The 27,984-nt window shown below is 29.8% G+C and overlaps 2 protein-coding genes across 2 annotated transcripts; one reads left to right on the top strand and one right to left on the bottom strand.

The window, feature by feature from the left end:
* Positions 1-1,910: 1,910 nt before the first annotated feature.
* LOC116773538 (putative ferric-chelate reductase 1 homolog) lies at positions 1,911-25,966 on the top strand. The gene is made up of 13 exons (XM_032666014.2): positions 1,911-2,129; positions 16,994-17,088; positions 17,656-17,835; positions 18,165-18,334; positions 19,583-19,736; positions 20,564-21,038; positions 21,304-21,475; positions 21,717-21,774; positions 22,239-22,386; positions 22,615-22,707; positions 23,769-23,881; positions 24,332-24,448; positions 25,144-25,966. The coding sequence occupies exons 2-13, from the start codon at positions 17,002-17,004 to the stop codon at positions 25,267-25,269; spliced, it is 1,893 nt and encodes a 630-aa protein (XP_032521905.2). The 5' UTR covers positions 1,911-2,129; positions 16,994-17,001; the 3' UTR covers positions 25,270-25,966.
* Positions 25,967-26,190: 224 nt separating this feature from the next.
* On the bottom strand, positions 26,191-27,954 carry LOC116773459 (DNA polymerase epsilon subunit 2). Its single transcript, XM_032665896.2, has one exon. The coding sequence runs from the start codon at positions 27,836-27,838 to the stop codon at positions 26,261-26,263; it is 1,578 nt and encodes a 525-aa protein (XP_032521787.2). The 5' UTR covers positions 27,839-27,954; the 3' UTR covers positions 26,191-26,260.
* Between the last annotated feature and the right edge of the window lie 30 nt (positions 27,955-27,984).

The raw sequence follows: 27,984 nt of genomic DNA, 5'->3' as shown, positions 1-27,984 counted from the left end.
TACGTGAGCCTTTAAAAGGTGCGAAAATCAATTATTGATTAGAAAGTTAATCGTCTATACAGTTTATATGAAAATATCGAACTCCGCGATGTTTAAAATGTGTTATTTTAATTTATCATTATATTATATAAAATTGCATCAAGGCATTTGGATGAAATACAGTCAGTCGTTGGGCTCAACTTAATAACTTGTAAATGGGCAAAATTATAAGATTTATAGGACATTTATAATTAATATAAATTTTCTAAGCGGACTTCGATACTCATCTGAAACAAATGCCATAAGTAACATTAAGAGGAAAAGACAGCCGTTACAAAACATTACTACTAGTTATTCGATGATCTCTTGTTCGAGGCAAAGTTTCTGCCTTCATTCCTAATATTCGATGTTTTTAACACGCTTTTATTAGCTTGTATGTATGTATGTAACGGAGTCTTTAAGCTTAATTTTCACTAGTTTCTAGAAGTCTGAATAATTTGAAACTCCGCGTACGTATCGAGAACCGATGACAATGCAATAATTTGATTACAGTTTTCCATTATCCTTATAAGGACCGCCAGTGAGAGAGATAGAGCTAGTGCGCGGACTGCGCATGTCTGAAGTTCCATAATAGTTAAAAAAAACTGAAAAACAAGCTTTTAAAATTAATCTAAATAAAAAATAAATAATAGTTTAAAAAAACACGCTTTTATAGCTTACCGAACTGAAAAATAGAAAATAATTTTCAATAACAAATAAATTTTATTACAGTAGTACAAGGTCAAACAATCATTCATAGTTAATCAACTCAAAATAATATTTTAATTATTAACGGAATAATTTAATTCAGATTAAAAGCGTGGGGTGCTTGATATTGAATGTTACAATCACTCTAGTGGCAACTATCTATGAGAGCAAAGATATGAAATATAGTCTAATGCAAACCACGCTTTTACTCTGAATTAAATTATTCTGTTAATAACTTAAATTTTATTAGGCTTTTATTTTGAGGTGGTCGACTATGAATGGTTGTTTGACCTTGTACTACTGTTATAAAATTTCTTTGTTATTGAAAATTATTTTCTATTTATCAGTTCGGTTAGCTATAAAAGCGTGTTTTTTTTAGTTTTCTTAAACTATTTCTAGTAATGTCCTACAAAATGTCTGAAGCCAGTATTTATAGCTTTTAAATACAAATTAATACCCAAACGTTGCCATCACAAAATAAACAAATATTGATTTCAATAAAATTATATTTTTACTGTATTACTTAATTTTAGTATTCAAAAGTACCTTAATTTATTATTCATTATAATCAGTCCAAAAAATTATTCTTAGGATTATAATACATATATTATAACAAGTACGGCGCAGATGGCGCCACTTATAACACTACTAATACAAAAATCAAGGCATGATCTTGATGACGTCACGCAGGTTTTTGTGAATCAAAATTGTAACACAGCCTTCCGACGGGAAAACCATACTTGCAAAACATTTGCTAGTGCGAGCCTACTAGCTTCAATGTCATTAGTTGGTCAGTCACTCGATCAGTGCTGCCAGTTATGAAAAAAAGAAACAAATGTTAAATAAAAGAAGAATAAAAATTGGTACAATAACTCAATATTATTATTCGTTTTATTCTTAATAATAAAATTTGTAACTAGAATACGTCGTTAATAATTTGTGTTATGCGTATAATAGAAATTATAATAATAGATCCTAACAAAAAAATGATCAAAAACAAATGAATATTAAGTTATTATGTAATTCATAGAATATCAAATATTATTTTATCCATTTAAAACCTTTTTGGAACTTTTCATAATGAGATTTAATCTCCTTAACATTTGTTATTTTACATGGGATTTTAGACTTGGAGAACTGGCAACACTATAAAGTCTCGACACCGTTTACAGTTTTAACTTTTAACCAGTCGCTATAAACTTTGAGGGCGAGTTGTTGTGTCGCTCGATAAATATAGGTTTGAAAACTTTAAAATAAAACTTTTTTTGTTGTTGAAAACCGCATATCTTCTATAATATGAATGAGTTTTTTTAAACAAATAGTTTTTATACTTTCCTACTGTTTATGTGATATATGTGTGTTTGTGTGAAAATATTGTGCGTTTAGAAATCACATACGGACAGGTTTGTTGGTATTTAATTATGTTAATTTAATATTACAAACTATTTAAAATAGGATTTGACGCTTTTACACTTTATAACTATACTTATTTATTTTATTAGAATTGTTGTTTTTTTCGTCGACAACCTAACTACTTTATATAATACACCTATTTATTTAACTGATGTGTCTAGAATAATATGTAAAATAATTTAACAATTCTATTAAGAATATATTTTTAAAATCACTTGCGTAGTTTTTCACATAAAATTGTATTTTAATTTTGATTTATTATATTTTTAAAATACGCTGGTGTTATAACCCAAAGTGCTAATAATATACTTGCCCGTATAAAAAATAATCAAATATTTTTTTTGTCACCTTCATTCCTATACAATAGGTATACTATTAGTCCTCACTACTTGAAGCACAGATGAGGAAAAAGTTTCAAAATATATACAAACTTTTTAAGACGAACACAATTTGCGTTTAAAGTATTTTAATTGAAATTAATATTAAATTTTAAATGAAATAAATCTTTTTTTTTTCAGATTTTTTTTTTCATCTTTATTATATCACAATAAAAAAAATAAAATACGATTATTGACTGTAAGGAAATTTATGGATAAATGATCTTTTATCTTTAGATATCTATTTTGACGATGCATACGTTGAAATAACACTAGCTATGACGTCCTAACGGATAAACTGATGGTTTCAAAGTATATCACAAAACTGTATATAATGCTTAAGGTTAGATTTATAAATATCAATCATTACAATTGCGTTTTATTCGACGAGATATTTTTTTCACAGTACTTTAATTGACGTGAAAGATGAAATTATTCGTAAATTACGTTTTAAAAAATACGCTCAACTCATTTAAGTGCAATTATATAATTATCGTTCTAAATTCTTCTCTCACGCGAGAGATTTATTTAGTATACATTAACATTACTTATTGGAAATTAATATTTAATTGTAATTGAAAAATTGACATTCCACGGAATAAAAATTATGAAGGCAATAAAAATTTATGTATTAGTACGAATATATATTTTTTTTAACTACCTAACCATAAAACGTCATTAGTTAGATAAACACGAAATAAGTGTACATACATAGTTAGGTTTAATTTAATATCGAATTTAAAATTAAAAAAAAGAAAAATGCTAAAAAAAAAAGTAACAAATTATTTTTACTAGAACTATCCGTTTGTGAAATTTTAATCAAAATCGGCCCAGCCGCAGTTAATACGAAGCGGCCATTTTAATAGTACAAACTGACATTCCTAGTTTATGTCTTCTTTTTTATATATTATCCTAATTTTAGTTTAAATGCTCGTCACCCTAGCCCCGACAAAACTATGTCATTGACACGTACTAACTCAGACACCGTGACAAAACCTTCAGATTTGAATTCAAAGACGTAATTATTGTGAAAAACTACATGCTTAGGTTAAACGTGCAATTATTTTGTCTCACTTTTAAGAATCGATAATGAAATATATATTTAATTATAAACTTTATGAATTTCGCATCCATAAATATTGACGTAATTTTTTTTCAATTCCAAACATTAAACTGATGTAACCCACAAAATTAGGTACAATTTAAATTAAAAAAAATATAAATACTCTTTAAATATCAACCTTATACTTTTAAGTCCACTCGTATGCCAAAATGTTAAACCATTTCTTGTTTGAGTTGTATGTCGTTGAACTCTTATTTGGCTGAACCACCACAGGTCTGCATCGAAACAGCACACGTAGCGTTTCCAGTTTTCCATTCATAAATCTTCGCACCTTATACCCAAATATAGTTGTAGGAACGGCAAACATTTTGTAATTCTGTAAGACGTGTGGTGATCAGTAAGTAAATTTTTAAAATAGGAATAAATATTATTCTATAATCTTTGTTTTCGATATAAATTCGGTTCATTTCAAGCTATACAAATATACAGTATCTCGACGTAGTTCCACCAAAAATATTTGTAAAGGAGTCCACGTTTATAAATAAAATTGAAAAAATATTAAAATATATCTAACAATTTAAAGCAATAGTCTATAAAAATATAATAATTTTAATATTACTTCATAAAAAACGACTTATTACATATAAATAATTATTTAAAAGGACATTACTAATATTGAATACTAGGAATTTTTAATATTACTAAAAGCTGCCAGATCGTAATAGTCTAACCGAGCGGAATGTCATTTGTCATAAAAATGACGTTTGTTTTGACATTTATGACACATGTCAGGTAGTAATTGTAAAAACTAATGAAATCTTAAAATAAATATTATAATATTCATTAGAGTTTTAATCAATTTTAACAAACATTTAGGATTGAAAGACAAAAAAATTCATTAATTTTTTTATATTGATAAAAGCTTCGAATTTTATATAATCTATCTTCGTCTGAATGAAAAACCAATATCAAAATATAACGCTACATACATACACGAAATTTTTATACGTGTATTTGTGTTTAAGAAAAAACTATTTACTTATAATACTTACGATAACAGTTGCTACTATGGTGTCAAGAAAAAATAATAATTAAAAAGTGCTATTGGTTTTGATTTTATCTTATGTCTCCGGCTTCATCTACGAGATTACTATCAAAATATTTACATGAATGGGGAGAATTTACGACATTTAATATGTCAGTGATATATTAATAGTATTCAAATGTATTAATCAATGAAAACTCAAAACGCTGCGTAATCAGTCAAACTCTTATCGTTACCGTTTTCCTAATTTAATTAAACATAAATTTAAATCTGACAACTTTTTTTTTTATTATATTCATAATCGCAGATATTTTTTCGTATTAAGTGTTTTGATGTTTTTTACTTATTATTATGTCTTAACCTAATTATATAACCTTTTTTTAAGGATAGCTAAATTTGTTAATATGGTGTTTTTTATCAGATTTAGTCATGTTTTGTGAAATTCTTCTTCTAAATATCATATCCATATGTAAAAAAAAATATAAAACTGACAACGAAATTAAAACCTTTCATCGCACTAATTCAACTGAAGCATATTTTAATGAATAACAGTTTTATAATAAATAATACATTTTAAAATATAAGTAATTTCCCAGTAAGTACATATTAAATATGTTTTTCATCATTCCAATATAAGTAAACGCAATAATTTAAGGCGTTCCCACACGACCTACAATCAAATATGGTAATCAATTTCCGTCTGTGTAGTGAGGTCGTTATAAAATTTATATATTTTTGACCTCCATATTAACATAAACCTCATTATAAACAACTTCCTTTCATAACAGAATTTAAGTAACAATTTTTTAGTACGTAATGTATATTATATTATTTAGAAAGGAATATAATTTCATTTTTAATCTGTGATACATTCTTTTATACGCGACATATTACGTAAAAAAAATTGCCAAGGTAAAGAAAATCATTCGTAATTCCAGACATTAATTCGCACATAAGTATAAGTGATTAAACTAAAGAATACCATTTAGTGTTTTTATTACTATGTGAAAGTCGGTACAATTAACAAAATGTTAATTAAAACAATTCACTTTAAAATATATATTTTTTTAACAGTTGATAATCATAAAATCTATAAATTTAATACGTTATAAAATTTGATGGCTGAATACTATGGTATGTTGCATAGCTTTTGTTGAAATTTAAAAAAAAAAATCCATTGTCAAACATAAACATGATTATGTTATATAATCCGCAACCAACGAATTTAAATGTAAATTAATAATTGTTATAAAGAAATATATTATTAGAAATTTAATAAATTAAATTTATATTAAATTCACATAGGTTTTTTTAATGAAGCCGTTGAAGACAATTGACTTAATTCGATTGTGATCAACACTGGCATCATATGAGGAACCGTACGATTTATATAGAAATAATTCCATTGTTTGAAGATGTTTTAAAAATTGTATGTACTTATTAATTATTCATTTCATTATTTTTAATAAAATACCTACTCTGATATTTAGGTATAAATAAAAACCTTATTTTTATAAGTCAAAACAAAATACTTATTTAACATTAATTATTTTTTTTCTGTTTATCTGTAATTTCGCAAAGATGCGAATAGAATTAATATAATGAAAACAATCTTCGTCTCAATAAATGACATTGGCTGAATACAGTGAACATTTTCTTACTGAATTATCACAAATAAGATAAATCTAAAACTAATAACTATAATAAATTATTTGAATCCGGCTGTATGAAGTTATACCTTCACTTTTTTCCCTATAAAAAAAAACATAAATGCATTTTATTGTGAAATTCCTATAGATATAAAATGACTGCCATCGCGTGTTACTTGAAAGCTATTATAATTGAACTAGGTCATTGAACTTTATTTACATGGTTATATTTTAAATCACATTTAATATTAAAAGACCTAATTATTTAGACAAAAGTAATTACATAATTAGTAAAATTTTATAAATCTACAGATATTCAAGTGCTAATTGTATGAAAAAGACCGCAACAACTAACAAACTACCACAATGACTCAAAATCTTACTACTTTACTTAGTATATACAATAAACGAACTGATATTTTTTCCTCAACAATAGTAAGTCCATCTTTTATAGCCGTGTTACACGAAGGTGTAACTCGCTATGTTAATGTCATTTATGTGGAACACCCTTTATTAAGACGGTCACACACAGATAATATCAAACTAGACGTACAAGTGAAAGCAATGTTTGAAGAAAGCGAACACTGGCGAATAATTTTCACATCGAGCGTAATATACGTTCAGACGAAAATAAACCCTATTTATAATAAAATCTTATAATACAAGACGTTATTCCTATAAAACAATATAATGAACATTAATTGTTATGAAATATGTAAGATACATTAATATATTTAAAAAAATAAGTGTATTTTGTTTTTATTTCGTTTTAACATCAACCGTTGTAGCAGATGACAATTATTATTATTTTATTCTGCTTAAATTTAATTAGAATTTATATTAAAGAAATCATAAAAATGTCTGTTTAAATAATAAATAGTTGCTCTTACTAAATCTAGCGTATGATAAATAAAACAATTAATAAGGTAAAAATTTTCTGTATATTTGTAATACTATGATATTTTTATTTATATATTTAATTTGCGTTAGCTGAATATTCTATGCCTTTGTCCGTCTTGGTATCACTATTTTTTTTATTTTGGCTGTATGTCTTAGGTGAATATAAAATGACTTTTCAGTTTGAAGTATTCATTACATCATAATATTTTGTCTGTTTGATAAGTTTGTACCCAATAACTAAAAGAGCGAGAGAATAAGATTATATATAAAAAAACAACTATTTCCATGCAACTAAATTTCAGAACGTAACCAAAAATATTCTAATATCAAATATAAGCAATAGTAAATTTGAGCGACATATTTTTTTTTCAGTTTTATAAAAGCAAACAATCATTTTACATTTATTGATAGGTTACTACAGATGTGTGTATGTTTTTTATTCGCTATAAAACCTGTTTGTATGACCTTGATGAACCATGACTCATACTAATGTGCTTTTAAACAACGCCGTACATTCCCATATATTAAACACTTTTAAGTCGCATCACTATTAAATATTAAGAAACGTAGCTATTTCTGGGATACCATACAGGATATGCCATTCTATGAGAAGAAATTGATTCTTCAGGAGCACGCTGATTATTCGGGTTGTCTCCTTAACACGAGGTTATCCCTCTCTATGTTATCGTCAATCTAAACAACCGACAGTTTCCTTCATACTCTCGCACATGTTAGTATTATCGTGGATATATTAATTTTCATTTAATAATAATGATGTGGTAAATTTGTAAAGAACTTAGTCTCTATGTGGTCGTGTCTTGTGCCTTGTGTCTTGCTACGAACATTTGTTTTAGCAAATTTTTTATTTTACATTTGCTTACTCTTATTGTTTAGAGAATTTCATTCATAAATCTTGTCACAATAAAGTATTAACGTCGGTTATGAATAAGAAACATAGAATTAAGTATATTGTTATAATATAATGTTCATAAGAATTAATTGTTGCATATATATAATATTATTTGTTTAAATACTTTCCTTAGTCATCAATTCAAAGTATGTACTTCATAATACATTTATATTAAATTCTTGACCATATGAATTTTTTAGAAAATATAAAAATAATTTGCTAAATTATTATAGCGAAATGGAAAGGAAACATTACTTAACTATTTCCTAATTTATAATATAATAATACAATATTTAAAACTATTAAAAATGTCACTGTGCTAAAGAATTATACATAATTCAATATATTTCTGTAATAATGTGATTTAAAAAACCAATATTTAGGACAATAGAAGGCGGGAGAAATAAAAAATTAATGAATTCATTTAAACAATTGCACGGAACGATTACTACGAGTTTGAACAAATACACTAAATACAGGCGGATATTGAAAAAATTGACGTACGTGATAGTAACAATGTTAGTGTACCTTTGAATGACAAGTGATATACGCAACCAGCTAACTATTGTATGCTTAACACATGTTTCCATCGTCGCACATACTAATCGTTTCCCGTTTTTATTTCAATAGCCTACGTTGATACCATAAGCAACAATTTATTCAAACTGACATTCAAGTAGTAGGTTCTCATACTTTTTACCTCCCTACAAATATTCCCATGCGATTATTTCTCAAGACAGGGTCAATATAAACGTATCTGTCGGAGTAGGAAGCACTTCGTCGTTTTTGAAGAGTGACGTCAGCATAACCGACGTCTCCGATGCCAATATTTTTAATTGTCATCAGGATCTCAGACTCTTCAAGGTAACCTCGTAGACGGTTATACGAACACCTTACTTCGAAGAGGTCCGCACCCTGCAACGGCTCGAGCGAGACTCTCCCTATTCTTTTTTTTTTTAAATGTATAATGCTGTTAGCCCTGCGGCTTTTACAGCCTCACCGGAAGAGTGGGCCTGTGCTGGGACCGGCCCATTACGAAGGGGCCTGAAGGGCCCCTAGGGTACGTACGTTCTAAGTGCGCCTGCTAAAAGTGAGGCTCGGACCACGAACTTAGGACGTTGTGGATTAAGGAGGGATTGCCAGCGACGGCCACCGATGCCCTCTCGCGAGGGATGTGCGGAAGCGGGCCTCCCTATTCTATACTCTCGCCACTATTTATACCAACATCATTGTGACTACACTTGCACAGGTAGCTCCGCAGGTGGTTGTGCGGGTGACACCTGATAATTTCAACTACCCTCAATTATTAGTTATTCAAATAATAGCAATTGCGCCGATATATCCTATAGAATGTAATCCATAGATTCTTTTTGGTGTTTTATATTTAGATAAATAAATATTATGAAATCGTCAGTTTTGGATACATTATAAGTTTGTTCAGGCGCAAACGTCTCAGCATTCGGCAGGTCCACCGCGTTGCAGGGAGAGGAGCTTCAACCGTGCCTGGGACTTACGACCCAGGTGTGGATTTAAGTATCTAACGCGCGTTAAAAGCTCACCTCCACAAACCGAGTTATAAAGAGAATATTTTTTCCTCAAAACTTAGTATATATATTATAATATTATTATTTTTTTACCCAAAGACACATTTAATTTAATTATAAATATTATTACTAGGAATGTTCTAATTCTTCTAACAAAATGAAAGCGATAATTTTTAAAATACTCAAAAGATTCTTATAAAACTTCAGTGATCTTGAACATACTAAGACACGAGCTATCCAATATATAGCTATAAGTAGTCACTTTTGATGACATTTGCATTACATATGAAGTCACGTGACACAGACTATAAATAAACTTATACATACATAATATATTTCAGTTTAAATATTAGTAAATACTCTTTATATATTAATAATAAATAGAACGAATAATATTGGCTCATTGGTCTACAAAGTATCCTGTTATATTAACTGATTCATAAAGACATTTCGTATTGTAATTAATATCAATTCTTGATTTCCTTACTTACATACTGTAATAACTCATTTTATTATCGGTAAATTTACCACAATTTCATATCGACTAACCTACATCACTATAAAGTGAGATTACCTTATTTAGTTTTAATGCGAACAAGTAGTAAACGTACAGAACGATACACGTCTTAATATACTGCAAGACTTATAAGGTTTATTAACTAACCTTAACTACGTTTTCTTTCATTCTTTTTAAAACATATTTAGAAATTCGTATTTTCATATCAAACTTTACTTCTGATTGTTTCATTCGTAATTCACATATATATTATGTAACGCTTAACTCAACGTCTCTAGTCACGGCACGATAGCTTAATGGGTAAACCAACTGAAAGGCAATAATTCGAAGGTTGCAGATTCGAAACCAGCTCGTGTGTGGATGTAATTTGCATTCTATATTTTCTATCTCAATTTCAATTCAACCTCAACATTCTTTATAAATTAAAACGTACGAGTTTTTCATTAATATTTTGAAACGTATTTGAATACTTCAATTCCTACATATATGGCCTTCATACTGGCCAAATTCGGGCTAGCCAAAACTATTCAGCCAATGTTCCGTAAAATATTTCCTTAAAACAAAAAAAAAATTAAACTGTCAAAGTCATAAATCTATAGAACTGTCGTCCAAAAAATATGACAGTACAACTTAAATCGCTCCTAATATCACCGAAATCATAATTATCCCCTAGGGACTATATCCCGCAAGTTATTAAATAATTTATAATGTTATAACAACAAAGCAGAATATATTATCATCAGAACGTAATAAGATCTGTCCCAAATCAAGACCTTAGATAATATTACACATGTAACTAAAGTGTTTCGACTCACCAAACATTCTACAAATCGTGTTGCTCGCTGTAATTTAATACTGTTTCTATAAAAACAAAAGACTCGGTATAAGTCAATGGTCTTTTATAACAACGGTTGTAATATAATATTTATACTACCCCACATACAAATGACCTAATTTACCTGTTTGTTAAGCTAAGGAACATTTCTTTGAAGTCGATGACCGACCCAGATAACAAATTACATGTTAAAACTTTGACACAGATTATAAAACGTAAGGAGTTTCCAAGAAGGTTACTAGGTCCGACTTTAATCAATTTCTGATAAATTCTGATTCTTGGTTTTAAATGACTAATAAAAATTAAATGAAATGTAATGACAGGTAAGTTTTGTTATTTAGTTAGGTTATTCGATGTTAATTCTTAAAGAATTCAAACAAACATATTTTTAGCCATGTCATATTTGAACATAACATAAAATTAAGCCCCATTATTTTGATGTGAAACAAAGATTTTAACTCCCTAAATTTCGTAAAACATTTTTGCATACCATTTATACCGCATCATTTAGGTGCAAAAATAACAAAAGAAACTAAGTAAGTATTTTCGTTTGAAGCGAAATGACAAAATTAAAATTACACTTCTAAATATATTATCAATAAAATTTCAATTTTTTTTGTACGGATAAAAATAGAATGAATGAATGAAGCCACTGATATCTGTGTAGTTAAAGGTTATAAAAATGTGTTAATAGCTACTATTAGCACATATTTACAGCCTTAACGAACATAAAACCAAACCATATTAAAGTAAGGCAGACGTTATGTCATATTAATTAATACTTAGTAAAAAGGTTTTACAGATTAATTTTATTTAAGAGCTTGTATTTTTATGCAAAAAATGTGACAGTAAGTTAAGGTCAACCAGAACAGGCTTGCTTGACCTCGATCTGTGATGTAGTCTAAGAAATACTTACGTTTTTAAATTACGTCAAATAAGAAAACTATTATGAATCTTCGATCGTTTTACAAAAAAACTAATAACTCGTATTAATAGCGTTTACCTCACAAACGCGCATACCGTTGGTATTAATATATTTTTTACAACAATTTTTTTTTTACTTTTTGATATGAACCTAATTTAGTTATTTAAAAACCATCTCTTTATTTGAATCATCGAGATTATTATGCAATAATAACAATTAATGTTCCATTCAGTTATTACTAACAAAACGACTCAAAAATGCCGGAAACTATGGTGTCCGTAAAATACGTATACAATTCCGGTTTCCGGTATTAAACGACAAGGACCTTATAGCTTAATTAAACTCTTAATCTAACCGCTTGGTATATCCTATATAAATAATAATAGATAATTATATTAACAAAGGAAATAGCCTGCAAACGTTCTCATTATCATGATTCACAATTACGAAATTTTTTAACCATACATACTTATGTGTGATAAATAAAAATAAGCGAATTATAAGTAATAACATAAGTCGAGACTTGCCCTTACATTTGCTACAAAATTAAGAAAAAAAAAATTTCTTCATTCCAAATCTTACGAAAAGTTGAAAAGAAAAGGGGAAAAAAAATACTAAATTAATTATTATGACTAACTCAACTACTACTATTGTAACAAAAATAATGATTTTTATTAGAACCGTTTGATTTGATGTTGACTGATAAACCAAGTTTAATCTAAGCCAGCCGTTCCCAAAGTGCAAAGGAGGGTAAGGGAGGCGGTAAGAGACCCAAAAAAAAAGGGGCTGATTTGTAATTTTATTGACTTAGGATAAATTATAGTGGTATTTAATTTAAAAAAATGGGTACGCTAAAAAAATAAATATTCTCAAAGTTGGCAATAGACAAAATACATTTGGGAACCCCTGATCTAAGATATTGAAATCCTATAAAACTACACGAGGTAACTACCTGTTAAACAGAACCTTGACTTAACAAGTAACAATGTCTAACTGTCCTATAAATTAATGTTAAGTATTGAGATAACTTCCTGCGACACGATGAGGATAAATGTATGTTTTTGATGACAAATAAAAGAAAATTTAATTAAAAAATATTTAATATATTTAATAGTTTTCATATATTTTTAATGTTTAAAACTAAATTATAATTTATGACTATATACAACAAGGAAGTTATAATTTTTTTTATCTGTTCTTTATCTTGATAGGTGGCGATACTGTAACTTGTTTTATGTTTTACAAGATACAGAAACGTACATCTAACATAGATTTTTATTCATATTTTTTTAACCCTTCATTATTATTTTTTTCTTGATCTTCCATAATGATATGATATTTTTTGACAAAAATATCAGTTTACAGCAGAATTTATTTATTTTTTTAGCCTGGCAATCATAAGAAACGTTTGCAATTCCATAAATCTTTATCAAATAGAAAAATTGTGTGAGTCACGAATGATCTCATTATTTGTGACATTTTTCCAAGTATATATTGATATTGATTGGTCAACATTGTCTAGTCATTTAATTGTAATGTTTTTCGCCTGTCATTAGTTCATACTTCCTTAAATTTCATAGATAATAATATAATTTATAATATTCTGATAAAAGATTTTAATATTTCTATGACGTTAATGTCAGTAATGAATGTCAATGTCAATAATGTCAGTAATGTCAGTAACGAATCGATTGTTAACTAGAAATAGTAATAATTTTAATATAAAATTATTGAGTACTCATAAATCCTCTATTGCTGATATTATTCTTTTTTAGTTAATTCAGCTTTAACTGAACACCGCCAAAGGTCACAGCCAGATTCGCGGTGCTTGAAAGAACCTTGAGATTATCCTTCACTGGCACCCGCTAAATTCTTAGAACTGTATACACTATTGATACATGGTGATAAACTTAGAATTTGGAGGCGATTGTACGATAATAATACAAGTCGGTTATTTGTTTGAAGATAAAAATGGATTAAGATAACATGAAAAATATCTTTTTCTCGTAAATTTTGTTGTATAAATGGATTTAAAATAAACGATAACATTACGTAGATCTGTACTGACGTTTATTTTGTAAAATAAAAGAAGCAGTTATATATATATATATTTAGTTTTTTATTTATTTATAATATATAAGACATCTGTATATCTATTTAATATTGAAGTGAAACTTCTTATGGGACTTCTAACAAGGCTGCGTAAAACTTTTACAATCCGGGGGGGGGGGGGGGGGGTAAAAAGAGACAGAGCGAGAGAAACGCATGCGGGCTATCAATTGTGGCTTAGTTGTAAATAATGTTAATAAAGTTTGTCTTGAAGGAACACTACAAAATCCTTATAAATCAATTTCTACCCCTTCCTGATGCCATTCCATCATAGGAGCTCCAGTTCTTCCGCGCGGAGGGACACCACGCACAATATTTTTTTATTTGTCACTAATTAATTACAATAATTAAATTTGTTTTATTTGTATTTTTTTTTATGAAAGTATAAAATAGTTTTAATATAAGTTTATAACTGAAATATTCATATTTATCTTAACCTACCACATTATAAGAGTTCAGTCTTTAAAAACAATAGTTTTTTGTATATTTGTTATGATATCTCGTCATAAATTACTTAATGTTCTTTCCATCCAGCAAATATTCCTTTTAAATATCAAAAATACGTTATAAAATATAAAAATGTGTTTTTAATGTCGAAAGCTAATCCATCAGTGTTGCCAGTCCGAGATCAACTGAACATACGATAGGGAAGTCGTTTGATTTGGTAAATATTTCCAAAGTATGTTACACTTACAGTAACCTACATTGACTTACATATACTTTTACTTAATTTGAAATTTTGCAAAGTATAAATTTTTTTTTGAAAAATCTAAATCTGACTAACATTACGAAATTATTACAATTCGTACACAAAAATTTAAAATAAATCTCCCAAATATATGCGTTTAAATATCGCGAGCAGAATTCTTTAAGTCCATTGAAGTAATGAATTCAAACATAACGTAAGTAATCTTTAAGTGCTCACATAAAATCCTCACAATAAATGGAAACGTAAAAAGACCTACATAAAAAATAATAAAACACGAAAATGTTGAAAGAAACAAAGTAATCCTAAAGAATATTGGCTGAATGTTCAGTAGTTATAATCTATTAAAATACATTTTAAATCATTACACTTCAGAAATCATAACAACACCTACTACTTAATAATTAATAGTTCGTTCTCATCGCGTCCGTCCGTGATCACGGTTGCTACAAAGTAACTGAAAAGTCGGGATAGTTTACTTTAAAATCTAATTTAGATATATAAGAAAGTCGTGTCAGTTAAACTCTTTTTAACTCAAGAAAGGCTCTACGGATTTGGCTGGAGATTTGTGGGGAGGTAGGTTGGAATCGGGAGACGGACATAGGATACTTTTGAATTCGTTCGACCGAAAAAATCAAAAAATTTGATAATAAAATCCAAAATCTGTTTATTTACTTCCTCTCAATCGAAACGCTTCGCTTGGTCAGCTAGATTTTTCTCATCATGAAACTAACGCGGGCAAAAGCCAACAGTAAAGTAACGCGTAGTAATCCGCAAATAATATTTTTTATTTATATGTATACTCGCGAAAGTCGTAGATCTCAGTAATGGTTCGGTTTTTGTAAAATATTTTTTGGGAACTCCTTGTATTTACGATGGATTTTTTATTTTTACAATCGCAAAGTTATTGACATCGAAATATTACTTCAATTTATTATTATTGATTTACTATCACATATAAAGTATTGGAAAACAAAACATACTGTCAGTTTTAAGTTGAGGATATAAATGCCTACTAAGGTTTCAGTACCTTAATTTTTATACTTGCTAATGTTGTAATGTTTATTTTTGATAGATGATAACTCATAAACGCTTCTCTTAACAAAGTATCGTATAGTATACAATACAATCTGAACTGTATGCTATCACTTAACAGCAGGGTTGTGTGAACCCTTGAAAGGTATTTTATTGAAATTTGGTTGTGCCTCTTTGTTACGTACTTACATTAACCTATTTACAACATCGCTGTTGATCACAAAAAAGCTACAAGTGAAGCTAATTTAGATTATCTACTATCTATTTCTACATTTTCTATATTTCAAGTTTATTCCCGTGAAAATTAATAATAATAAATGATATTTTAAACAACATTTATTGCCCCCTATACTGGCCCCATATCGACCATGCCATGTTAGCTACGCCCCTGCATATTACTCGTCTGAGTATTTTGATCATTCAAACTAAAAAAAAAAACCTTAAGTATCAGAAATATTCAAGAGTCTCAGCCAAAAAGTGGTTCATAAATTTTTATGACATAAAACCAAACCATTTCTAAGAGAAACATTTTTCTTTGTACCAAAATAAAAGCATAAACACACAACTTACAAGTACATACAAAGTTAGCCTTTAAAAGTCGCTTTAAATGAATAAAGTGATAAAGGAATTCATTTCGTCATTGTCTTGCGTCGTGAATAGGAAGTGAGGGTCACGGTAAGTGAAAGGGTGTACGTTTATCCTTGGCTGATACAGCCGGAGACCATTCGGTATGACTGACGAAAAAACCCGTGACGTTAATTACGTACATACGTACGGTGACTTAAAATTAAATACGGAATTATTGTTTGTAATTTATCATGCATAAATTTCTTTAATTTTTAGTCGTATCGAATATATTTGGACTTTAACTTAAAATTCCATATTTATTTAACGATGTCTAAGATTTTTATGTGTATTCATTAAAAAAATATATATATTTTCGAATACTACACTATACTTTTTTATTATTTTGAACTCCATACTCCCGACGTTTCGGTTACTTTGCGCTTTGCAGCAGCCGTGATCACGGGCAGACGAGATCAATATGTCTGACATTAGACATTTTCATCTTGATAAATGATAAAACACGCGTAGTATATCCGAAAATCTTATTTTTTCCATATTTATCAAACCAAAACAATATACCATTTTTTATCTATATTATTAAAAATAATAAATTAATTATTTGCATACAACAAATAGATATAAATGTTTAATTATTATTTTTTTAATTTTCAGCAACCATAATGCCGCGTAAAAGAATGCTATTGTTGCTGTCACTACTATCGCTTGTCAAATTCTCACAAGAATACGGTTCCGGGGCGCCGCCATTGGTAAGAAAAATTAAGAAAGAATATGAACTTAGTATTTATGAAAAGAAATATCAAAAAAATATTATGTTTTAATTAAATTTGGATATTCAGAAAAGTATTTGAAGAAAGATTTATCAAGTTTAATCCTGAACCCATAGATAATTAAGATTTATTTCTAAGAGCATAGACAAACTTAAAACGTATTATTTTAATTTTTGTAAAGCGTGACAGTTTGTATTAGCCTTAAATTCTTAATAAGTAGGTACTGCTTCTTTAGCCTTACTGTTGTTGCAAATTAATCACAATTCATTTACTGTTTTGTTAGTAACTTTGACATAATCATTAATTGATGGCATGTCTTAAAAACACAAAAAATCCTCTATTAAAACATAATCTTAAATACTAAATTATATAATAGTTTCAAAGACAAAGATATAGAGATCTCATATCATTATATTTTTAACGCCTGCAACTTTATAATAGCCATATCTCATTTTAAAGTAATTAAAATATAAAAATTTAAGTAATTTAATAATTTTTAACACCGACAAGTTAAATCCATCACTAAATATAATATATTGATTCCAGGCATGTCTAGATCAATTTCCACGTCACAGCGACATTCCTGCTCAAACCTCGGCGCCTCCGTACTCCATTTTTACGTCACCCCAAGTGCGTCAGGGTGACACCCTCAATGTTACTATTGGAAGTCCATTTGGTGCACCCACACCCATTGGAGGTTTCATTCTCCAGGCTAGGACCATACAGGTATTCATACATATAAATAAATTGTTGTATACTAAAACGTAAGAGCTCATAATAATGCTGCCATATAATATTTCTATGTAGAGAAAGAAGTTAAAAACATTGTAATATAAACCTTTTTATATTTTAATAAGAAAAATATATTATTTTTGTTTCAAAAATCATAAGTCCTTCGCCAACTATCTTCACGGGAAACTTTAATTTAAATAATTTCAACGGTTTACAAGTAGCCAACGAACAAGCGGATGTTTAAATACTTTTAGATTTATATAATTAATACGGATTGATCCAAAGACTACACTCATTATATGATTGCTCTCAAAACGTTACAGGATCGAGACAAAATAGTTGGCAAGTTCGTTCGGGTGCCAAGCGACATGGCGAAAATAAGCTCATGTCGCGGTGACAACGACACAGTCACTCACACGTCCCCCGAAGACAAACCGCCTCTCAGCTTCGTATGGAACGCGCCCGCTGACTTCCTTGGCGGCATCGAGTTCAGGTAGAAGATACAGTGAGATTAAGACTACCGCGACTATTCATTTAAATGTTACTAATCTTTTCGGTTTACTACTTGAGGTCTACCTACCTACCTACGTCTTGAGTTACACGAACCGGTGTATTTTGTTAGCGATTTCCATTTCGTACTGGTTCACATACTGATATCTAAGCGTTTCGCGTAGTAATCAAAAAATATTAGTTTAATATAAATGACATATACAAGTCTTAATTATATGCGAAAATTTGTTAGTATTTATGTATGTTCGTGTCCCTTTACGGTGAAAACTAGTGAATGTACGTTAAAGGAATTTTCCTTTAATAAAACTCTGACAGAATCATGACATAATATAAGATATTATAGTTTAATTTATTCCGATATTCCGTATGATTTCCGCGTGATGACGTAACAGTGGATATACCTACTCGGAGTTTTCATGGGACACTAAGACTAGAGGTTTTCTACGTAATTTTATATATATATATGAAAAATTATTAAAATGAACATGAAGTATGGATTCCATTTAATAATTAAACTTCACATTAGAAATCGATTCATGGACGTGTTGTTTCTTTAAAACTATATTTACTAATAAAACGAGCATATTTTTAAATATCACACCATAAATGTCAGGACGGTAGGTACATTATTTACTTAATATGAAAACTAAAAAGTCTTGAAATGTAAAACGATGTCGAGTCGGTATATTTAAATGAAACTAATATTTTCGGATATACTACGCGTGCTTTTTTTTGTAAAAAAACTTTAAACTTTAAACTCCCGACATTTCGGTTACTTTTCAGCAACCGTGATCGCGGGCAGACGAGATGTCATGTAGTTTTAACAAAAAATAAAGCAAGCGTAGTATATCCGAATAATATTAGTTTCATTTAAATGAATAAAACTAGCGTAAGTCTTAGATCTCGTTATGTATGTCTATGAGTATCATACCGTTAGCTAGACTAAGTCCTGTGCGCTTAATCCAAGTCTTCATCGTCACACTACACACGAAGCGTTTCCCGTTTGTCATTCAATAACCTACGTTAATACTATAATGTGGGAAGATTTATGTATGAACTGTTAACGCTCCGTATTTATCGTGTATTCTTAGACTAAGCATACTGTGACATAATATTACCATTGTTTAAAATAGAATATATATGTATGTTTATATTTTCGTCACATTAATAACAATTTTCTGAGGAAGTCAACATAGATAAGTAATGTTCAATTAAAATTATTGTTATGCAGAGCTACTGTGGCACAAAGTTACGCCACTTTTTGGACGAACGTTGAATCTTCGTTAGTGGAAGTCGTAACTCCTGATACAGTTATAACGACATCCTCGCCACCAGCCCCCAGTCAAGGGACAACACCACCAGCGCCAGTTATGACACAGAATACGGTAATGTCACTATTTGTAACCTTTGATGAACGGCCAGTTTTATATGATTTTAATTTTTTTTTAATATATCGAGATTTATGCTGACTAATATACAGTGATAATAAATGATCAGTCATAGAAAGACTTAGTGTAATGTTGAAAAATAAAAAATTATATCGATAAAGAAGTTTAGTTATCTGTGGTATATTTTCGTAAGATTTACCTTAGTAAAATATAGTTTTAAATTGATAATTATAAAAAATTACGTAACATAAGTATGTATTGACGTAACGTAAAAACGTACTAAGTTTTCTTCAAATCTCTTCTCGCCAAAGTTTGAGAATTGTCAATACAATCTTAGTAATTGTTGTGTATATGGGACTGAATAAAATTAGTTCTGAAAAGAATAACATATTTGTTTATGACTGTTATTATTAATTACATAAGTTACATTATACCGTTGACTTGAGATGTTTATTTAAATTCATATGTGTCTATATATTTTTACTGAAAGCATACGTCCGAGGTACAGATTCAGATTTGCTTTCAATGTTCAGCGTTACTTCCAGTAATGCCCTGCAAAACGGCGGAACCATTTTATAGTTTTCAAATACAGATTGATACTTAAATGTTGCCATTGCAAAATCACAATGGTTCAGTATTATGATTAATTATAATCAGTCATGAAGATAATTATAAGGAATGTAGTATATTATAATTAGTAGGTCACAGATGGCGCCACTCGTAACAGTCACTTCCGTACATACAAATTGTTTTGTATTAAACCTTCTCTCACAAAATGTAACTGCTTCTTACTCTTAAATCTATTATAATATTAATAATTCCAGGTTAAAACCACTCAAGCGCCCCTCGACACAATATACCAGGGTTGTGCTGACACCAAACTGTGTTTCGGCGTTCCCGTAAATTGTATTCAATCAGGGAACTGCAAAGCCGTCGTCGCTGTTTTCGTGGCCGGCGACACTTACACTTTCGAAATCCAGGGTATTGACAACCCTAAATACGTGTCCGCGGGATTGAGTACCAACAACAAGATGGGCGACGATAGTGCCATGGAGTGTGTTAGGAATGACAATGGCAGGGTCAGTTTGTTCACGTCGTGGACCTACCCGAAGGTGGAGCCGTATGTGCGGAGGTCGGAGTCTCCGCAGGATATAGTGCAGTTGCTAGAATCTTCGGTCATAGACGGGAAGTTGTATTGCAAGTTCAGGAGAGATGCTGTGTCGACCGTGAACGGACAAACGTTTGATTTGATCAACGAACAGTACTATCTGATGGTTTTGTCCGGTAGCGACATGAAGGGTACGTAATGTATATCGTACAGTCATAAATTCGCAATTTTTTTTTGGATTTATTATAATATGTCTTCTTTTTGCGCTTTCGTCCCAACGAATCATTGAATCTGCAAGGTACATATTGAAAAAAAAAACACAAACTAGAGGAGAGAAACAGATCTTACGATGATCGAAATCTTTGTCTATTACAGTTACAACAAAATCTATCTCGTACTAAATCGCTGGTTATGGTGATAATATCTAAGTTAACCACAGACTAACTCCACCCACAGATGCAGACCGCGTCGGTTTTCACAACCTGGCCTATGAGGCGTCCGGCGCGCCGTACTCGCTCGCAACAGTCGGTGCGGCGGCGCCTGCCTCTAGACTGCTCATTAAACTACACGGTTCTTTCATGATCACTGCATGGATGGGAGCGACTTCGCTGGGAATCTTATTGGCCAGGTGAGTGTGACCATTTTTGACCAGTTTGATTTTATGAATGGCATATTTGGCATACACTTGGTGCTCATATTTGTCCAATTTGGACCAACCTAAAAGATTTTAATAAAATAAAGAGACTTGTATTAATATTCAACTCATAATCGTGATGAATAAAATGTAAAACTAATAAGACTATATATAGATCCATCATTTGTAAATGCTATCTTAAGCGTATCACTATAGAGTATATTTTTGATTATAGATATTTCAAAAAGACGTGGGTAGGAAAAACTCTTGGCGGAAAAGATGTATGGTTCGGCGTAAGTATTCTTTACTCGTTATCTTATAATGATTAACGTAATATTGCCAATAAATAATAAAAATAAAGACGGGTTCACACTAATGTATTTCTCTATTGTCTGATATAATATACTACGTATTTTTTATATATTTGTATTAAACTAGAACCTGATTAAAGTGAAAGATTTCAATGTAAGATTTATAAAGTTCTACGTTCTTCATTTGTTATAAAATAGGAATGAAAGTCCTAAAGTCAATTGTTTCTTGGTAAATTAATGTTTTTTTTTTCTTCGAATATTTCCAAGCAGTTTATCGTACAAGTCCATATAGATTAAAAAATAATGGATATATACAATTTTCATAAAGTAATTTATACTTACTTAATTTAAAACTTTTTTCTTTCATCTGTCACCAACGCGCACACTGTATTCTGCCAATGTCATTAGAAACGAGTTTCTATATATATGTATTTTTTATCTGCCAGTCTCACAGAATACTGATGATGTTAACGTGGGTGTTGACCATAATCGCCTGTATCCTGATAGTGCTAGAGGCCGGCGGCATTAGAATGGACAGCATACACGCCATCACAGGGATCATCACTGTAGTACTGTGCTTCATACAACCTATCGGTAATGATAGCATATATATATATATATGTGTTTAGATGGTATTTATAGATGCATATTTATCGTGTACGTGTCAAGATGTTCGTGAGTTATTTAGCATAAAAAGATTTCAATGGAACTTAATATTTATATATACATATTTTATTTATATTGATATAATTCAAAAAACCGAAATTTTTTTTTTTTTTGTTATTTTTTTTTTATTAAATTCGTCCTATTTTGTATCATAAGGTGCGTATTTCCGTCCTCACCCGGGAACCAAACGGCGAGCTCTCTTCAACTGGATCCATTGGTTCATTGGTAACGCGGCACACATACTCGGGAGTAAGTCAAAATCTTGTACTATACTTGAGTTATCAGATTATTTGCTAATTAAAATAATATACGTCTTATTAAGATTTCATTCAATCTATTAAGTAACATTCTGATTGATTATTTATACAGAAACTGAATACATTTTTTATCTGTGCTTTGGCATATTAATGCGTTTCAATGCTTGAAATTTAAAAAAAGAATAACTAAAATATTATCTGTCAACAATCTATAATGCTTCCTGGATACATTTTTAATAATATTATACACTGGAAGAAGTGTATTGCTGGACGTTCGTTCCGAAAGTTTCCGAGCGGATCCTTATGAAACTTTTTCACTGTTATAGATAAGATAAAAATAATATGATTATAGGCTATGATTAATTCTGAAATTCGATGTAATTATGCGAGACAACAGCAACAGTCATACTTTCTACGAAGTTACGCTACACGGACGATAGATGGCGTTGATTGTTGACATATACATTTTTTAAACACACACGAATATATTTCATACTTACACGTCATAACTGTTGGAACGTAAATAAATTTATTTTAAAATTTTATATAAATATATTTAAGAACTTCAAATAGCATGTTTTCTAATTTAACTTTCATGTATTTGGACTAGTTCGTGTATATTCAGTGAAAGAAATACCTTGAAGTGTCTGTTAGCATTAATCGCGTGGATAGAATCACCGGATAGGAAAGATGTTTGAATGAGATTGACGCATAAAGTTAACTCCTAAAGAGTCCGGGGAACCCCCTCAAGGGTGTCTATAATAAGGCCGTGACGGCTTATGACGTCTTTAAAGACTTAAAGAGAGGGTGGTATTGACTATTGAGGATAGATTGATCGTCAATATCGTCCTCTTCCACCCAGACACGATTTCTATAACTCGAACAAAGCAACGATCTAAAAATCAAATCTATTAAGTTTACATACGCTACATAAATTATATCTTTTATTATTTTAAACACAATATATAAAAATCGTAACATTGAAGTGAATTTTGTTGAATTATTTGTACTGTAAGTTCTGTGTTAATTCCGGATACCTGTTTATTGTTTCAGTCGCAAGCATCTTCCTCTCTGTGTATCTCGTGAAGACTGATCTGCCATCTTGGGCCGTCTTCATAATGGCGGCATACGTGATATTCCACGTTATAACACACATCGTACTATCGGTGAGTTACATTATACGGACATAAGTTTTAAAATTCATATTAATTAGATAGAATTAATTATGCACATAAATTCTATAACTTTTTAATTTTGATGACCCCAAAAAAAAAATTTTTAGGTTTTACATTTTCAGCCATATAAGTTATAATCGTTAGGGAAACGAATTTGATTAAAAGTATATATTAAAATTAAATCGTTTGTTAACATTAATTCATATAAATAAATTAATAAAACCAAAAAAAACGACAATCGTACAAAATATTTAATAAATATTTTATTATTCAAACCATAAGACATTCGGATTTAACGTTCTAAATTTAAAAATAAAACTTTAAAATGCTGGAACCAGTTCTTAGAGCAATGCAAAAAGGAAAAAATGTTTGATATATTAATAAATTAGTAAGTATAAAGTGATTTTTCATAAATAACAAGTAATTTTGACGTGATTGTAGCTGACGGTTTGTGTGTCCGAGGGTCGAATAAGCAACGGACGTGTGAATTCCTTCCCCATGAAAGACATGATGGGTCAGAGACAGGTCACTAGTGTTGACAGGAGCGCTGACGCACCGGTGAGATAGACGCTATACTATAGATTAATAATATATTCTTGTCTATGGTTTTTTCAATCTTTTTCATTTACATACTGCTTCTTCATATTCACCTATTTCATCTATAATTAACCATAATCTTATTTCGTTGTCATTACGTTAAACTAATCTTACTTTTTTTAATTATTGTGGTTTAAGGTTGTATGCACGATGCAGTAATGTCGTTTGAGCATTTTGACAGTGTAATCTAATTTTTTTTATTTAAAACTTTCTCTGCATGTTTTTCTATATTTTTTTTTACTTGCATGAGTTAAAAGTATTGTTATTTTATTAAAAATTTAATCAGATTTATTGAAGCTACTTCAAATAAAAAAAAAACCTTTTTTATTTTTTTTATAAAAAAAAACACCTTTTTTATTAGAATCTAATATAAAATAAAGAAATATAAACACGCGTCGGATAAAAGTACTTCCCTTAATTCTAATTCTAGATAATTATAAATTAGTTATGGAAGATACTGTCGCAAAAGCAAAATCAGTTTTTTATTTTTTTCTATCGAAATAATTCTCGTCAAGGATTGAGGGATTCTTAATATTCATTTGTAATTCTTTTCTATTAATCTAAATAAGTCATCTTTTTATTATAACTTTCCATACGCGTACTCCACAACTGTTTTATAACACAGAATTAATTACTATAATTTGTTTCTTTTCCAGTTCTCGTCGTTCAGAAAAAACCTGCTGGGAATTTACACACCGATAATTTTACTTTTCACAGTCGCTATGATCACTCTTGTGGCGTTGGCGCCAATCGCTGGATATACTGGCATGGTTGGAACTTAAAGACATTCCTGTATAATGTTGCCATTTTTAAAACATTTTTTATTTCATGAATCAAGATTACAAATAAAAAAGTTTTATATTATTATTTTAGCACCTGTAATGAATTAAACTCATGTTAACTTAAAGTATTATATAATAGGTGACAACTTTGTTATATTACAAATTGTACAGTGCACAAATATTATTATTAAGTTAATTTTTTTTATTTATTGTCCATATTTATTTGCTATAGTTATATCATTCACCCTTGTGATCCTTTTCCTGACTTTTACAAACCTTTTACACTATTTTCATTTAAGTTATTTAATATCCGTCCAAAGTTTATACATTTTATATTAAGTATAAGTTACACATTTCATAATAATAATAATTTTATAAAATTATAAGGCGATTTTGCGATTGTTACACAATGATGAAATTTTTGAAAGTGTAGCTTAAATTGAGTTACCCCAAGAATTAAAATTGCTGATATCTAAAAAGTTTTTATATTCCGAACAAATTTAAATATAGTTGAGAATGAAGGAATACTTCATACAGATTTTTGTTTTTTATATTTTTGAGTTGCAACTTTCATCAAGTGACATTGACAATTAATAATTGACTAATTTGGCTATGGATACCTTTTTAATATAAGACCTTACCATTTTAGATAATGTAAATAAATGTTAATAAAAAAAATATATATTTTTTTGTTTTATTGATATTTTAATTTTATCTCCGTTATTTAACTTATTAACACTTAAATATGGCAATCCACAAATTAAAAAGCAAATAAAAAATTGCCAATTTTAAAATATAGACAAACCAAATTATTGTAGTTTCCGATTTTTTGTATGATCCTTACAATGTAATTGCAACTAATAAATAAGATTAGGTTATTCTACCCGGGGACATAATTTGGCTCGTAATGAAAAACTCAGAAATAAATAATATATATATTTATACAACATATCCTCAAAAACATAAACATGCATAGAATTAAACTTATTTATCAAGTATCTTCATTAGGTATTTGTGAATCTTCAACAAGTCTCGAGGCCGGTACATAAACCTTAAATGAGTATTCCGTATGTGGGAATGATCCAGGGTTAATTATTTGGCAATTCTGGTATGATCTGGTATAAGGTTGGAAGCTATCAGCCACAACCACTAAATCCGGGGTTGGATATAAACTCAAAGAGTCCGCATGCTTCCAATATATAGGTTGGACGGCTAATGATAACGGTGATAATGTACATTGGCTTAACAATGTCTTCGTCAAATGATCTGGTATGTCACCAGCATCAGGAAAGTGAACCGAATTCCTACACATCTTTGTCACCAAATCCTGTCTTATAACAACAATTTCCTGTGTACAGTATTGAATTCTACATGGATTCGTTGTGAATATAACCGAATCACCCAATTTGCTTTTAATGTCTTGTGTGATGAAACTCGGTATAGCTGGACGGGGCAGTATGTTCGGAGCCGCTGGGTCACCTCTGCCTGGCACAAATATAAATTTGCATGATTCCCTAAGCTTTTTGAAAGGAAGAATCATATCACACAAGTTACCAAGAGCAGCTTTTAACTGTGTGCTATGCTCGTATCCATATGGACAAGATAAAAATTCACCCATAAACACTATGGCTATAGGAGGAAAATCATTATAGCCAGAAAATAAAGTTTTTAACTTCGATATCACTTTTATATTGTCAAACCAAACCTCTGATAGAAATATTATCATACCATCTTCATTCTCCTGTTCAATTTTTAACAAATTTTTTGAATGCTTCAATAAAGTTTTTGATATACCTCCAAATGTATTCAAATTACCAAAATATGGTAATGACGTTTCTCGTGTCTCAGAAGGTGGTAGCACAAGACCCATTACATGTAAAACTTTATCATCGTAATAACCCTCAGCTAAGACAAAACTACTCTCAGTAAACAAACCGGAATGATAGCGAGTTTGACTCATATCTAAAGGAACGCTGCCGGTTGGGTCCTCTAAATAATATTTACCCTCCGTCAATTGTGTTATAAGACCCAAAACAATGACCTCATCCACTCGACTTGAAGAACTCTGTAAAACCTCAATAGTTCGTAACTGAAAACGATTTTCATTTTCCATGGACGGCAAAGCCTCTCTCGCAAATAGTTTATTACGTGATGTTCTCTGCTGAATGATGGTATAGCGTTCGATAAAAAGCTGTGCCTGCCACTTTGGTCCCGGGTATAAATTATTCTTGACATTCGTTTCTTTAGTAAACTTCTTTCTATCACAATCATAACGAAGCTTGGGGACATTCAAAGCATCAATGACATTTAATATGGTTTCGCTTTCTTCGAGACCTGAAGACAAACATTCTTTGTAGGCCACTTCTAGATGCTGCTTCTCTAATACTGGTTGAGACAAACATTGGTGTAAAAGGTGCTCTATTAATTTATCTAGTATTTTTTTACGTTCCTCTTTTGATACCGCAGCCACTTGCTCAGCAACAAAAGTGCTAGCTTCTTTTCGAATTGTAAACCCGTTGAGTTTGAAAGCGCTATTCACTTCAGAACGTACAATTTGCAAGTCTGCCATTGTCTTTTATATTCAGCTTATTTAAGTAAAAACAAGTAAAAAATACATTAACAAAACTTAAAATTGTTCATTTTAAACGCGGGATGAAACCGCCAAAACAAAACATGAAACATAATCTGACGTTTATCTTGACATTGACATTCAAT

This window comes from Danaus plexippus (genome assembly GCF_018135715.1).
Source record: "Danaus plexippus chromosome 22 unlocalized genomic scaffold, MEX_DaPlex mxdp_33, whole genome shotgun sequence".
Lineage (NCBI taxonomy): Eukaryota > Metazoa > Arthropoda > Insecta > Lepidoptera > Nymphalidae > Danaus > Danaus plexippus.
The sequence above is the reverse complement of the archived record's forward strand: the minus strand, read 5'-3'. Positions and strand labels throughout refer to the sequence as shown.